This window comes from Mytilus galloprovincialis, chromosome 6 (genome assembly GCF_965363235.1).
Source record: "Mytilus galloprovincialis chromosome 6, xbMytGall1.hap1.1, whole genome shotgun sequence".
NCBI classification, from domain to species: domain Eukaryota; kingdom Metazoa; phylum Mollusca; class Bivalvia; order Mytilida; family Mytilidae; genus Mytilus; species Mytilus galloprovincialis.
In genome coordinates, this window is record NC_134843.1 from 94928897 (window position 1) to 94943978 (window position 15082).

A 15082-nucleotide genomic window follows, 5' to 3' on the forward strand; every position below is an offset into this window, starting at 1 on the left:
GGAAATACATGATCATAGCTAAAAACTAATATTCCTTAATCAGCCTTTAATAGTAAGTTGTAAAAAATAAATTGACAGCTTATCTTCTCAAGACAATCCAGCATTCATTTACACATAATTTAAAAGCAGTTTAAGGGAGGTAATCTAAACATAACATTGTACTTAAAGTACACTGTTGTGTTTTTTCCTCATTTGTTGCCCCTAATTCATAAACAGTGAGCCATAACACCCCAAAGTCAATCATAACCATCCCCTTGAGGTATGAAAACTTGTGGTATAATTTCAGAGAGATCCATGCACCGTTCCACAAGTAATTGTCTGGAAACTAGAAAAATGCTTATTTGGGCCCCTTTTGGGGCCTAAATTCCTAAACTATAAGGACCATAACCCCCAAAATCAATTGCAACCTTCCTTATGTTGTTATAAACCTTGTTTTTAAATTTCATAGATTTCTATATACTTATACTAAAGTTATTGTCCAGAAACTACATGTCTTCCAACGACGCTGACGTGATACCAATAAAGGATGCAAAATTTTTTGAGGTCATATAAAAATAATGATATGGGATATACATCCATGACACATCTGGTTCTCATGTTATGTATTCTGTCTTAGGTGATACCATATGCAATCATCTGATATAATTTTTTAGTTTAAAAACTGACAGAAGATGATTTTCATGATTTAATTTTCAACACTGATGAATTTAACAAACACAGTTAAAACATCACATTTAATTTTATATTTTAATTTATACACAAACATCTATGATAAGAACTATTGTAATTATTGTTTTGGTTGTTCCTCTGGTTCAGCTGGTCTCTCACCACCCTCCTCTACTTCACGGAACTTAGGAAACACTTCCCATGGTGTGTTATATTCAAACTTTCTAAATTCTTGTGTTAATTCTAAGGGTTCTACGACCACTCGTTTGACCTCATCATCATATCTAACCTACAAAACAATAAATAAAATTGAAAATGGAAATGGGGAATGTGTCAAAGAGACAACAACCCGACCATAGAACAGACAACAGCAGAAGGTCACCAATAGGTCTTCAATGCAGCGAGAAATTCCCGCACCTTGAGGCTTCCTTCAGCTGGCCCCTAAACAAATATACCGGGTATATACTAGTTCAGTGGAAATGGACGTCATACTAAACTCCAAATTATACACAAGAATGTTTTACTTATTCTCCCTTTTTGGAAGTATCTTACTTAATTAAATGATGTCACCAGCTTTTACTTAGGCAACAAATGACGCTATCTTCAGAATGACTTCACCTGTATTAGAATTTACTTGAGTGTGTCATTGTTTGACTGTTCACCAGTTTTCTTGCAGACAAAATAAGTTATAATCAGGATGTTTCACAAAATGATATAAATTTTTTTTGCCATTTATAATAGTTGCAACATTTGAAAATTCAATCAAATTGACCTTGAAGTGTTTGAGCTATTTAAAGTTCTGTATTTATCTTCCCTGTAGTCTATGTAACCATGGTAACAGTACTAAGATTTTAGAATTCAATACAGTGATACTTAAACCTGGCAAAATATAAATATTTCAATTGATAATGATCTCATCACAAACTTAGACACATATTTTAAATTTGAAAATATTTTTTAAATCAATCATGGTTACAATTAACAGCCAAAAAAAAAAATATCTTTAAGGTAGGTCATACATGTAGGTTCCCCGAGATAGAATTTTTTGATACTTTGCGAAAATGAAGATTTTTCTATGCTCTTTTCAAAAATATAATAAAAAAGATGGGTCACCCAGGGCTTCCAAAAAATATTTGAGCCAGCCGGACATTTTATATCTGATCCCGATTTTATTCCCTTAAGACTTGGTCACAAAAGGCAATTATGGTAATTAGATGGCTATTCCAATGATTGACATTAGATTAATAACTAGAGGCTCTAAAGAGCCTGTGTCGCTCACCTTGGTCTATGTGAATATTAAACAAAGGAAGCAGATGGATTCATGACAAAATTGTGTCTTGGTGATGGTGATGTGTTTGTACATCTTACTTTACTGAACATTCTTGCTGCTTACAATTATCTCTATCTATAATGAATTTGGCCCAGTAGTTTCAGTGGAAAATGTTAGTTAAAATTTACAAATTTTATGAAAATTGTTAAAAATTGACTATCAAGGACAATAACTCCTTAGGGGTCAATTGACCATTTCTGTCATGTTGACTTATTTGTAAATCTTACTTTGCTGAACATTATTGGTGTTTACAGGTTATCTCTATCTATAATAATATTCAAGATAATAACCAAAAACAGCAAAATTTCCTTAAAACTACCAATCCAGGGGCAGCAACCCAACAACAGGTTGTCCGATTCTTTAAGGGCAGATAGATCTTGACCTGATAAACAATTTTATCCCTTGTCAGATTTGCTCTAAATATTTTGGTTTTTGAGTTATGAGCCAAAAACTGCATTTTACCCCTATGTTCTATTTTTTGCAGTGGCGGCCATCTTGGTTCGATGGCCTGGTCACCGGACACATTTTTTAAACTAGATACCCCAAAGATGATTGTGGCCAAGTTTGGATTAATTTGGCCCAGTAGTTTCAGAGGAGAAGATTTTTGTAAAAGATTACTAAGATTTACGAAAAATGGTTAAAAATTGACTATAAAGGGCAATAACACCTAAAGGGGTCAACTGACCATTTCGGTCATGTTGACTTATTTGTAGATCGTAATTTGCTGAACAATATTGCTGTTTACAGTTTATCTCAATCTATAATAATATTCAAGATAATAACCAAAACCAGCAAAATTTCCTTAAAATTACCAATTCAGGGGCAGCAACCCTTTGGGCCAGGTGAGCTAAAAAACGATTTTAAACTTTACTTTGATATGAATTTGATGCTTGGATGTAAACTGTTAAATTGACAGTGCATCATTCAAAGTGTGCACATCAGCATGCTCATATCTGCCTTAGATTCTTTATTTGTGCAAAATGACTTTGTCAAAAACTTTACTTTCGTTTTAAAATCACATTTTTCTGAAACTGGATGTTGACTTGACAATGGTTAAACATGGACCATAAACAGATACCTAAAATCTGTGTACGTTAACAAAGCATGACTTGAGTGAAAAAGCTCTTTCCATGTTATTTCTTCAACCAAATACTTGAAATGAAGGTTAGATACAGGTATCAATGATAATTTTAGCATTTTTGAAAAAATGTAGGATGCTTAATTAAATTTCCCACCTGTGCACATGCGCACACGTGTTCTAGTTGATATAGTTCTGACGATTTTTCATCAAAAACCTTTTTAAATTATTCATCAAATCATGTTGATAAACTAATTTCTTATAATTTTAATCTTTTGGACTAAATCAAATAGATACAAACCGCTGAAATGTAAGAAAATAATTGTGAATAGACCGATCAATTTATACGATGTCAGGTACTGAAAATAGTTTACCTGTCACCTGAACAGGTAGATTTCAGCTGTCCAACAACTAATTAGCCTTGATTAAAATTAGAAAGTATTAAAGTATGGGTTGTTTGATAGTAATTAATCATCATGTGACTTTTATGACTGGAAATGTGTAGATTTTAAAGGCAAAAGGTTGGGTCAAAAAGATCGTGAATTATGTTAAAATGACCGAAAATGCCTTGAACTGAAAAGTAGATGACCGTTTCATGCTTTGCCCAGCCGGACTTTTACTGGACATAATACAAATGACCGGAATATATGACCGTTTTGGAAGCCCTGGGGTCACCGTGCTACTTTTCAAGCTATGAGTCATGGAAAATTGTCTAAATTTGCTTAGAATGATTATGCAAAAACACATTTTTGTGCATAAAAAAAAATCTATGAGATAGAATTTTGAAACAAATTGTGAGAAGATAGGTTTTATATGTTATATCTTGAGAGTTATGTCCCTTGTCTACAATCTGATAAACTTACTTCTACATATCCACTAAGTGGGAAATCCTTTCTAAATGGATGTCCCTCAAATCCATAATCTGTTAGAATTCTTCTCAAGTCAGGATGGTTTGCAAAGAATACTCCAAACATATCCCAGATCTGAAATGCCAAAATAATAACATATTTATACAATATTTTGTTTACTTGTACAACAGAATATCTTTTTATTAAAATAAATTAAAGCAGTTCTTAAACATTATTTGTACATTTATGTTAATAAAAGCATGTTTTTTTAAAAATTGAATTACGATTATGTTAAATTTCTTTTGAATAATATACATGTAGATAGATTTGTTCATGTCAGCAATTTAGGGCGTCAGTTCTGTTCAACTACATACCCATGGAGTAACATGAGATTTTTAAAACTGTGCCATATCAGATAATAAAATATGACTCGTTAATTAACTTGTGCACCTTTACATCATGTACATAACCTGCATACTGAAGTTGTATTTATTTGATGGAACACACTACAGTAGTGTCTACTTACGATGGGTCTTACAACAGGAGGGTGGGGATGGGGGTTGTATTCCAGAAACAGATAAAACATCGGTAATATAACTTACCTCTCTTTCATACCAGTTTGCTCCAGCAAAAACAGAACAAAGGGAATCTATAGGAGTCAATTCATCTGTGTAGGTTTTCACTTTAATACGAGAGTTAAATCGTAGAGATAACAACATGTAGACAATCTGAAAGTAAACCATCAAAGATTATATTGTGTATGATTGGTTAGATTCCAGCAACATATGGTTAGATTCCAGCAACATATATTACATGCAGGAAGAGATTTTAATGGGATAAGAATATGTAATGATCTTATTCTTAATGTCAAACACAAAATTAGAAATTTGATTTGCTCTATTTTCTTTCAACTTTTGTTGAAGACAGCTTATATAGAATATATATGATGCTTTTAGATCTGCAGTTTTGATTTCATGTTTGTCGAGTTTCAATTTTTTCAGTGCCAATACTCCATGATCTGTTGTTGAAGCTTATAATTCACCAGTAATTTATAACAATGTGATTGGTATTAATTACCTCAAACCTTTTTTCCCGTGTGGGTACATCAACACCAGCGATATCTACTATGTTTAAATACTGTGTGTTATGATGATCTTTGAGGAAGGATATAGTTGGTACAATGCCTTCTGGGTGAATTAGTATTTCCAGCTCCTCGTGATGAGTTACCACTACATGTTGTACATACTTAGGCAAACATTCAGCTACATATTGCCCAAAATCTTTCAACTGCTGCCTGTAGGGCAAGTTCTGAGGTCTCACTGTGGCTGAAATATACAAGATTATTTAAATTATGCTTCTGATTTCACCAGGTCTAAATATATCCAAGGGGTCAAATATTATTATAGACTGTTTCAACATATTATCATGAACATGAGAGTATTTTCATTTTTTTGTAAATTACAATTATTATTTGAGTTCAATATTAATAACAGATTAATTATGCATATCTGCTAACTTTTTCCATTGGGGATTTTAAGTTTGATAGGATCTTATGCTTCTCTTATATTGTCATAAGTGTTTTAAATCTACTACTACATGTATATTGTTTGAATGAGTGTGTACTTTATATCTCATTTGAATGAGTATGTGTGTGCTTTATATCTCATTTAAATGAGTACGTGTGTGCTTTACATCTCATTTGAATGAGTACGTGTGTGCTTTACATCTCATTTGAATGAGTACGTGTGTGCTTTATATCTCATTTGAAGGAGTATGTGTGTGCTTTATATCTCATTTGAAGGAGTATGTGTGTGCTTTATATCTCATTTGAAGGAGTATGTGTGTACTGTATATCTCATTTGAATGAGTATGTGTGTGCTTTATCTCTCATTTGAATGCCTGTTTTGACTCTGAGGTGTTCAGTGTACCTATGTAAGATTTTTTTTTTTTACATTTCACATTTTTTTTAAACAATTTCAAAAGTTAATCATGTTAATATGATTAAACATGTAAAATTGGTTAAATCTTACCCAATCATCTTTTTTTATAAACCTAACAATTTGCAAAGATATTTGGGTAGCAATACACAGTTAGGAGTTTAGTTTCACATTTTTGGTGCTGTGGATTTTTCAAAAATGAAAGTTTTATTGTCATATAAAATTCATTTCAAGACAGCTGATGACTAATTTTGCCTTCACAGTCACTTTATAAGATTATTTGACATGTTTTATAAATGGGCTACTTTCTTTTTGATTATCCATATTTTCATATCCTGATCATCGGCCATCATGGCCATAGGTCTGGAAACTAATGGCAGTGCTAATATCCTTGCTTATTCATATCCAATGAATCAAAAAAGACCATACACTTTAATAATATTTATTTTTTCTCTAGCTTTTACTAGAAATGTTCATAATATAACCAAATAGACACAAATTGTGAGAAGAAAATGAACAGTTACAGCAGTAGTAATATTTACAATATATATATAAATCTTTGCAGTTATCATGGCAAATGGAAAACATAAAAAAAAACTTTTCTTTTAAAACTTGACAAGAGAGTTTGTGGTAAACCTATACCATATAAACATGCAACAATCCTATGGTCTTATATATATATATGATGTATGTTGGTGATGTTTTATTGTATACTACATTTGTATCTCAAAATACATTTAAACCAGCTTATCTTATCCATTATCTTTTTCTTTAATTTCACATATTTCACAAATCCCATTTAATTCCTATAATCAAGTTTATTTTTGTGTGGTTTCATAGGGAATACTTCTCAGTCTACAGTAGGTAATCATGGTTATATAAATGTAATATTTTTAAAATTAAGTCAAAAGTTATTTCTGGTTTTATTTTCATATGTCATATATTTAGTCAACCAGGGGCGTGTCCGGGATATTTGAAAGGGGGGGTGTAGAATAAAATATTTCGCCGAGCGAAGCGAGGCGAAAAATTTTTTGGACCTTTTTTGGCTTAAAAACATAAAATAATAGAGAATTGCACTAATGTAACGGTTCCTGACTTGGAGCATGTATATTTTATAGTTAAAGTGTCAGGGTGTGACATTTTTTATGCCGAGTTTTCTCCATTAATTGTCTATGGTATATTAAAATGATTGGATGGATCTTAACAGCAGTAGACCAATAACGAGAAATTCCAAACTCAAGGGTATAAGGAGTAACTTAACATTTCAATACCTAGGCCAGGATTTTATGAACGAGAGGCGTGATTACGGTTGAGGGTCCATGGGGAAGCTCAGAAGCTCCTGAATTTCAACAATTTAGCATCAAATTATGAAGTAATCCCTCTATTTTTGATTAAGTTCGGGTTTCGTTGAACGACACACATGATACAAGACAAATAAACACTGAAGAATAAAGTTCTTTCGTTCTGAGTATTGCTTTAATGTGGAAATATACATATTTCTAGTATACATGTACCTTGACGCAAAACCTAAAATGAACACAGAAAAATACTGACGGAGAGTGGATTCATAAGAACCATTTTACGTGGATTTCTCATGGCGTAATCGTCAATAATTTTATCAAAATCAAGTTTAATGTCTCTGTAAATATATAAAAGAAGCAGAGCATTTAGGCGATCCTCCTTCATGGTGCTTCTCAAATCATTCTTGATCAACTTAAGGGATGAGTTAGCTCTTTCGGTGGAACTTGACGTGACGCTCGTCAAAGCAAGTAAGAAGAGAACTTTCATGATGTTTGGAAATAAAGTCGAGCATGCCCTTACATCAGTTAAGGTTGATGTTATTGACTCTGGTTTGTCCGATTGATTTTCCCAAAACGACTTCCAGAGTCTCATCTCTTGCCTGAATGTTTCAGGCGAAGGCATATCAGTATTGTAATAATCATAAACATCCTTCTACATCTCTTCGGAGATGAGGTGAACTCGGAAAGGCAAAATTGACAAGGCACGAACAACAGAGACAGCCTCTTGACCAAAACGCATATCAAGTTGCTGAATTAGCTCATCAAGATAAGATAAGTAGATTGCCCGTTTAAAGTATTCTTTATCTGATGAAGCGGGAACATTGTTACAATGTGTCTGTCTAGCACAACGACGGGGCATTTTAAGCTCATCAAGTCCGGCCTTTACTGCCATGTCAGACGCATTACTGTAAACCAAGTCAAACTCTTGTTCATTTTTACGGGTTTCTTCGATGATCTGTTTCACAGCTCCGATCATTTATAACCTTCAACAATGTCTAAAGATGAGCCTTGAAGCTTAGAACTTACTCCACGTACATAACCAAAAAAGTTGTGTACTGTTTGGAAGCAAATAATAAATGTACTATCTGTTATCTTGGACAGAAGGCCATGAGCATCCGTAATAGCCTTTCGGTCCCAAGAACGTCCCTCATTGGAGCTTATGCCTTCTAAACATGCTACCAATGCCTCATACATTGTCGCGAATGTGTCGAGTGTGGCGTGTTTCTCTGTCCACCTAGTGTCACAGAAGATTTTGAATTTTGATTTAGAAATTTTGTTATTTTCTTGTCGATTGTTGTTAATATCTTCTACCGCCGTTTCTAGTCGTCGGCTTCTTTTAGGGGAATATTTAAAAAATATCCCGAGTTGTTTGAGAGAATCTAGCATGAAATGGATTTCTGTAACCTTACAACTTTTACACAGCACTAAACTTAGATTGTGACTAGCGCAATAATGATACATTGCGCGTGGAGAGATTCGTGTTAACCGTGCGGCACATCCAACGTTTTTCCCTGACATATTTCCTGCCCCATCCATAGTCTGCGATCTACATAACTGGATATCCAAACCATTACTAGCGAGGGACTGAACGACAAGATTACAAAGGGATTCGCCAGTGGTTTCCTCGGCCAAAATAAATTCTAGCAGGCGTTCTACTGGAACTCCATCGACGACATAATTTAAACGGAAATTTAAAGCCTGGTTCCGGACACCGATTAGACAAAATCCTGAATTTTACATCATCCGATAGGGTATGTACATCGATGACTCCAATATCATCTGATAATTGCGATCCAAAGGTATCGTCAACTGGAATTCCCGCAGTTTCCTTGTTGCGTTCATTGTTGAAGATAGGTGACTCATCATCTCCAGTACCGAAAGTTTCATCGTTATTGTCATTACAGGACATACATGACTCATCATTTTGAGTATCTGCAGTTTCGACGTTATTTTCATTGATGGAGACAAAAGACTCATCCACTTCTTTACCCGAAGTTTTATTGTTGCTTCCGTTGTCACAGTGGAACGTAGACTCTTCATCAATTGACATCTCATGGCTAGTATGTTCTATATTTGGTATGTCAGTCTCATAGTCAGTGGATCGCGGTGAATTAGACGCCTGGACGTCTCCAACTACGTCAGAGTCGACCACTCTTAGTTTAGAACTGACCAGGGGTGTTATCTCAAACTGTGATTCAGCGAATCGGTCTGTGATCGATTTATTTAAATCTTTGATATGTGATATCAAACTTGAACACGAGGAAAATGACAGTACAACAGCTTTACCAGATGGAACACATAGTCCCATATCATTGCGACTGTGTGAATCAATACAATAAAGTATCCCTTGAGCCTTTTTTAAGCCGATAGTTGAACCAGGGTTACTTCCAAGTGTAATGAAAGAAGTTTCACTCTGTGCTAATGATTGGTGTAATGCAGACTCTAAAGTAAATGTTAAAGCGTCAGAATTGTCACTTTCCTGTTCCACAAGTCCACTCATCGGATCTTTCATTGTAATAGAGAAACTTTCGTTTTCAATAAAAATATTCTCCGGAAACTCTGTTATTAGCATGTAGCCATCGGTAGTACAAACTTTATGGTACAAGTCAGTACCTCTTAGAAGAATATTATCTATTTCATCTCTAGTCTTTGGAATAGTATTATCCAACATGAAAGCCAATGCAATGCACGTACATTGTCGTCCACCGCCGTTTATATCACCTTGATGCATTGACCCTTTGCAAACCAGCCTAGAATGCAAAAACAAAATCTGTTAACATATGAATTACACGGACACGTATGATACACTTAACACATTTGTAACGGAACTTCCCCATTTTTTCATTCTTGTTAAAGTACATGTTATTGCTATACATGTAGCCAAATGTCCCCCCCCCCCGAACCGAAAAAATCAAGTCCCATAACTCATACAGAATTAAATGAAACATTTATAATGATGGTGCGAAATGATATCAACTACATGTCATGTTAAACAATCCTGCAAAAAATGAACGAATCCGTCCAATTAGTCACTGTGTGACGGACGAACAGAGGCCACCATTTCCATGCCCCTCTGACGCGTGGCTGATGGAAGACAATGCAGGGGAGATATTCTTGAATGTCTCTAATGTAGCAGGAGTTGCGTATATAAAGACTGAGAAGGTTTAAAGGGTAATTATATAGTATACTGACAAAACATATACAAGTGATACCTCGCCACGCATAAGGGGATGGCAAATAGTGTACTATAAAACTGTAATTTCTCACAAAAATGGTTCGTAGATTTTGCTACACATGGATTTAATATTAACACTAAACAACTACATTGAACTGTGCAAATGTTAAAAACGTGTATCCGTTCTCGAGTTATTGTATTAAAACCACCGGGATGGACGGACCGACGGAAAATGTTGTTTGTGCTGTATTTATACCACTCTACCAAGAAATTTGTTTTGCATGCACACGTAGAAAAATTGCGGTTTTTATCCAACGCAATCATAGGTTTGAACCCCGTTCTGGATATCATAGTCAAATCTGAGTGACCCCTTCCAAGGCAACGCGTAAAAAAATAACCCCATTTTAGACAATTTAGCTGAAAATACAACCCCTTTTGTCAGAATATACCCAGTATCGTATATATAGTAATATACCCCCCCCCCCCCCGGTATATTTAGAATGGCTATGGGGAATCGAAGTTAGTGTCACACAAAACAACCAAAATTCATGTATTATACTGATTTACTTACCGTTTTGGTTGTTTAAAAAAGGTGTCCAAGACACCTTGATACGATTTTAAGGTCTTTTGACGTTTTGTTTTTGACATCGACATCTTTGCGAATTCTTTATCACATCAACAACAATGGATACTAATCGCAGAGTCGAACACGCCGGACTCCCAGAAACGAAATTTTACGGTTGATGATGACCCAACAAATGGGGAATCAGTATAAAAAGAAATCAGAGTATGTGTTTAATTAATGAATATGATAAATTGCCATCATTCAATACAATACTAGCAGATAATAAAAAATATTACATAAATTATGTTACTCATAATAATCAAAATTAAAACCCAAAAAAAACTTTTCCCTTTAACAGTAAAAATAATAATTACGAGATGTTTGGTTTGTAGAATCTGTTGTCTGTAATCTCTGACACTGTGCAACAACTGGATTGGCTTTTAGTACTAAAAAAGAAAAATTAATGTTCAATATAGTAAAATTCTTGTGTGTGTATTTTGTTAATTTTTGCTTCTAAAATGTGAAATTTCAACAGATGTTCAAGGTCAAACAAAATTTAAAACAGATAACAAAGTATTAAAATAGCTCTTAGTATAACTGTATAATACTATTTTATTCTTAACAACATACTAATTTGAAAATTTGAAAATTTTTGTTCACTGGATTATATTTTTCAAAAATTCAATTACTTGTGAAGTAAAAAGGTTCTAAAAGGTAAAGTGACAAAACCTATTTACTAGTTGAGATGATCAATGATAATCCGTTTATCGCTATTTTGTCTATGACGATGTTGATGTTTATATTGACATGGGCATGTGAGCTGAGCATAGTTTTTAGCGATAATTTTTCATATCACTACTGTGCTGAGAAAGGACAATAGACAAAAAAATCTACACAAAACTAGTTGAGTTAAAGGGTGTAACTAAGTGGACAGAGTATTTCATCTGTTTCTACGTATAGACTGTCAAAAGAAACAGTAAGTGCAAATCTGTAAACATGGTAAATATATTTTTGAATAGTATTAACGAGGAACACTGAAATGGGAAGAAGTTTAATCCTATGACAGAAGAATTCAGTCTATGTTAGGCCTAGTCCGAGATTACCCTGACATCCAACGGCTGTTTTGCCATGTTTGCCAGACAAGCTGGGGCCGTTGGACATCACTGCTCGTCCCATATCAAAAAGTGGATATTTGCCCATCCAAAAATAGATGCGCTGCTTCATTGCTTCTGGTGCCAACTAACGGCCTTGAAATAATATAAAACAGGTATCAATTTGTTCATTTTTTGTTTATCTCTTCATTTATGTACAAAATGTAAGCCTCACCTACCTGCAACCCTTTATTTTTCCATATTGAAAGTTTTCACATTGACCTATCAATTCAGATATTTTTACTTTTATTTTCAAAAGGACGTCAAGTTACGAGAGATTTTGCGACCTCGAGACTCAAATATGTAAATATTTATACTTTTTTCAACTCCTTTAGAGGAGATCAATGTTTAACATTCAGTAGCAAACCACGATTTTTTCACCTCCTTTACAGGAGATCGGTATTAAGCATTTAGTGCCAACCACGATAACAATCGGAAGCTCTCGAACATTTAGATTACTTGCATCGTAAATGAACGAGGATTTCGATTATGGTCATTTGCATAAATCATCACTTTTTTCTCGTGGTCACATGATAATCTGACATCCTTTTGAAAATAAATAAAAAATGTCTGAATCGATGGGTAACTGTGAAAACTGTTTAAATATGGAAAAATAAAGGGTGACCAGTAGGTGAAGCTTACATAAATGAAGAGATAAATGAAAAATGACTTAATTGATACCCATTTTAATTTTTATATTAATTCCAAGGCCGTTAGTTGTCACCAGAAGCGACAAAGCAGCGCATCTATTTTGGATGGGCAAATATCCAGTTTTTGATATGGGATGAGCTCTGACGTCCCACGGCCCCAGCCTGTCTGGCAAAACAGATGTTGGACGTCAGAGTTATCTGGGACTATATGTGGTCCTAATGTAATTATTATGTTACTTTTTGACAATATTTCTGAGCATTAGTGGGTCTCATTGGGGTCCAAGCGTGACACTGGATCGCAGAGTTTTTGTAAACGTGACACGTGAAAGTCAAATTATCATGATTATTGTGTCGTGAAAACGGGAAATGAGGTCTAGCAGGACCAGGGAAATGACCAAAAAAAATGAGAATTGCTTCCGTACATAGTGTAAGCGGGATACGGAAATCTGACAAAACAGTAAGCGAATCCCAGATCGGAACCCCCAAATGAGACCCCATCATAGATAGCTATGGAACCATAGCTGTTAGGTCCTTTTGATAAACTTTGGCAGTTGCTGACCAAAAATGAAATTTTATGACAATTTATCTTTGTTACAAAAATTGTCAAAAAATATAACTTGACCAGGGCAGTTGACAGTTTCAACTCTGACATATCCTTTAAAGATATGTTATAAGGAACCAAGAGCTATAGTTCCGCTGTCTAGCGTACGCAAATCGTCAAAAATATTTCATAAAACCAATTGTTATTAAATTCATTTTCACATACAGTGTGTTCGGTACAATTTTGTTACTACAGCAGGTCGGAAAAGTCGACAAAATCGACTCGCCATTTTGACCTTCTTAGGGGATAAAACATGCGGGGAGAGAAACTAGAAAAATTGTGTCGTGTAAAGGTCTGACAAGGCACCTATATAAAATGTTTGCAATAAAGAAATCAAACGGTCATTTTTAGTACGGCTATTATTCGTTGTTTATAAAGTAATTCAGTTTTTATGAGGAATATATATATATATAAAGGCCAGGCAAACTGATGTCAGTCTTATTGGGAATGTTTCAATGGCCATAGACATTAGACATTATTTTATTATACCAATCTGAGACTACTATATGTGTTATAGTAGTCTCAGTACCAATTATGGGCCCTTGTCGGGCAAGATACAAAAAGTTAACATCATAATACAATGATTATATACACATTAGTGAAATACACAATAAGTAATACACAAATAATAAATTGATAATATGAGCAATGTAGGATATAATTATGATAAGAGGCATTGAGTGTAATGAGGCCGATATATTAAAAGAATATGATATAAAGTTTATTAATACGGAAACAAAAAAAAGTAAAATATATGTATCTGTATAAGGAACTTCCTCCTTCAACGGAACCGACTTCACTTCACATAGGCGGATCCAAAGGGGGGGGGGGGGTCAAGGGCCCCCCTTTCGTGGGAAAAATTTGGTTGATTATATAGGGAATCATTGAACCATGACTGGAGCGGCCCCCCCTTTTAGGTCAGTCAGCGCGCCCCCCCTTAGGAAAAGTTCTGGATCTGCCACTGCTTCAAAAGTGATTACACGGCCGATTTCAGTGTGTATGTAGCTACAGGTAATATCTTTGGTTAGCTTGCTTGCTAGCTGAACCGTGAAGTCATTGTTAGGTAAGGTATACTACCTATATAGTCCAACAGACAGATAGATTGGTTGTCGGCCGACTATTCTTCTCTTAAAGGAGGTTAGTTCACCTAACCTCACAATGACTTCATGGTTCAGTTAGCAAGCACGCTAACCTAAGATATTACCTTTAGCTACATACTCATTGAAATCGCCTATAAAAGTTCAAACTCGTCACTATATTATTTACACTGGTAAAGGCCTGGATATATACAAATATACAAAAGAATATATGTCTCGTGGGGTCGCATATTGGCTATGTACAGTCGTTGACATCAGTTTTTGTTTGCTTAACTAAGCTAAGACCTTCAATAGTTCATTTCCGTTTGAACATGTAATTCGGCATAGTAGAGTTTCTTCTTTTCATCTTATCATTTATCCCACAGGCACTTGAAAAAAAATTGACCCCCTGTACTTTGACCCCGCCCCCTGACAAAAAAATGATTATTCCCGGCTTATACGTCCGAAACTATTTTCTGGATTCGCTTTCAACAGTAATGCTCAAAGCCAAATATTTGAAAGCCAATGATGTATATAATATATATGAACTGAAACAGTTGAAGAGATATATTATCACAAATAAGAGGCTAGAAATATAGCCAAATCCATCAAGGTAAATTTTGCTTGAGGGTGTTGTAACCTCAGTTGTAACCTCAGTTGTAACCTCAGTTTCTTTAAAATTTCAAATATGTAAATGGACAATT

General features: G+C 34.6%; 1 protein-coding gene across 1 annotated transcript; it reads right to left on the minus strand.

Annotated features, from left to right (window-relative positions):
- Positions 1-720: 720 nt before the first annotated feature.
- LOC143080783 (NADH dehydrogenase [ubiquinone] iron-sulfur protein 3, mitochondrial-like) lies at positions 721-13580 on the minus strand. The gene is made up of 6 exons (XM_076256811.1): positions 13468-13580; positions 11275-11346; positions 5000-5247; positions 4525-4650; positions 3938-4057; positions 721-955 (listed from the first exon to the last, which is right to left on the minus strand). Exons 1-6 carry the CDS (start codon positions 13529-13531, stop codon positions 788-790), a joined length of 798 nt encoding a protein of 265 aa, XP_076112926.1. The 5' UTR covers positions 13532-13580; the 3' UTR covers positions 721-787.
- Positions 13581-15082: the final 1502 nt, after the last annotated feature.

Coding starts and splice junctions, on each gene's coding strand:
- LOC143080783 (XM_076256811.1), bottom strand. CDS start 13,531: ATGGCGAGTCGATTTTGTCGACTTTTCCGACCTGCTGTAGTAACAAAA. Junction 5,248..11,274: donor TTCTACAAACCAAACATCTC/GTAATTATTATT, acceptor TGTATATTTCAG/CCACAGTGAGACCTCAGAAC. Junction 956..3,937: donor CACTTAGTGGATATGTAGAA/GTAAGTTTATCA, acceptor ATTGTTTTGTAG/GTTAGATATGATGATGAGGT.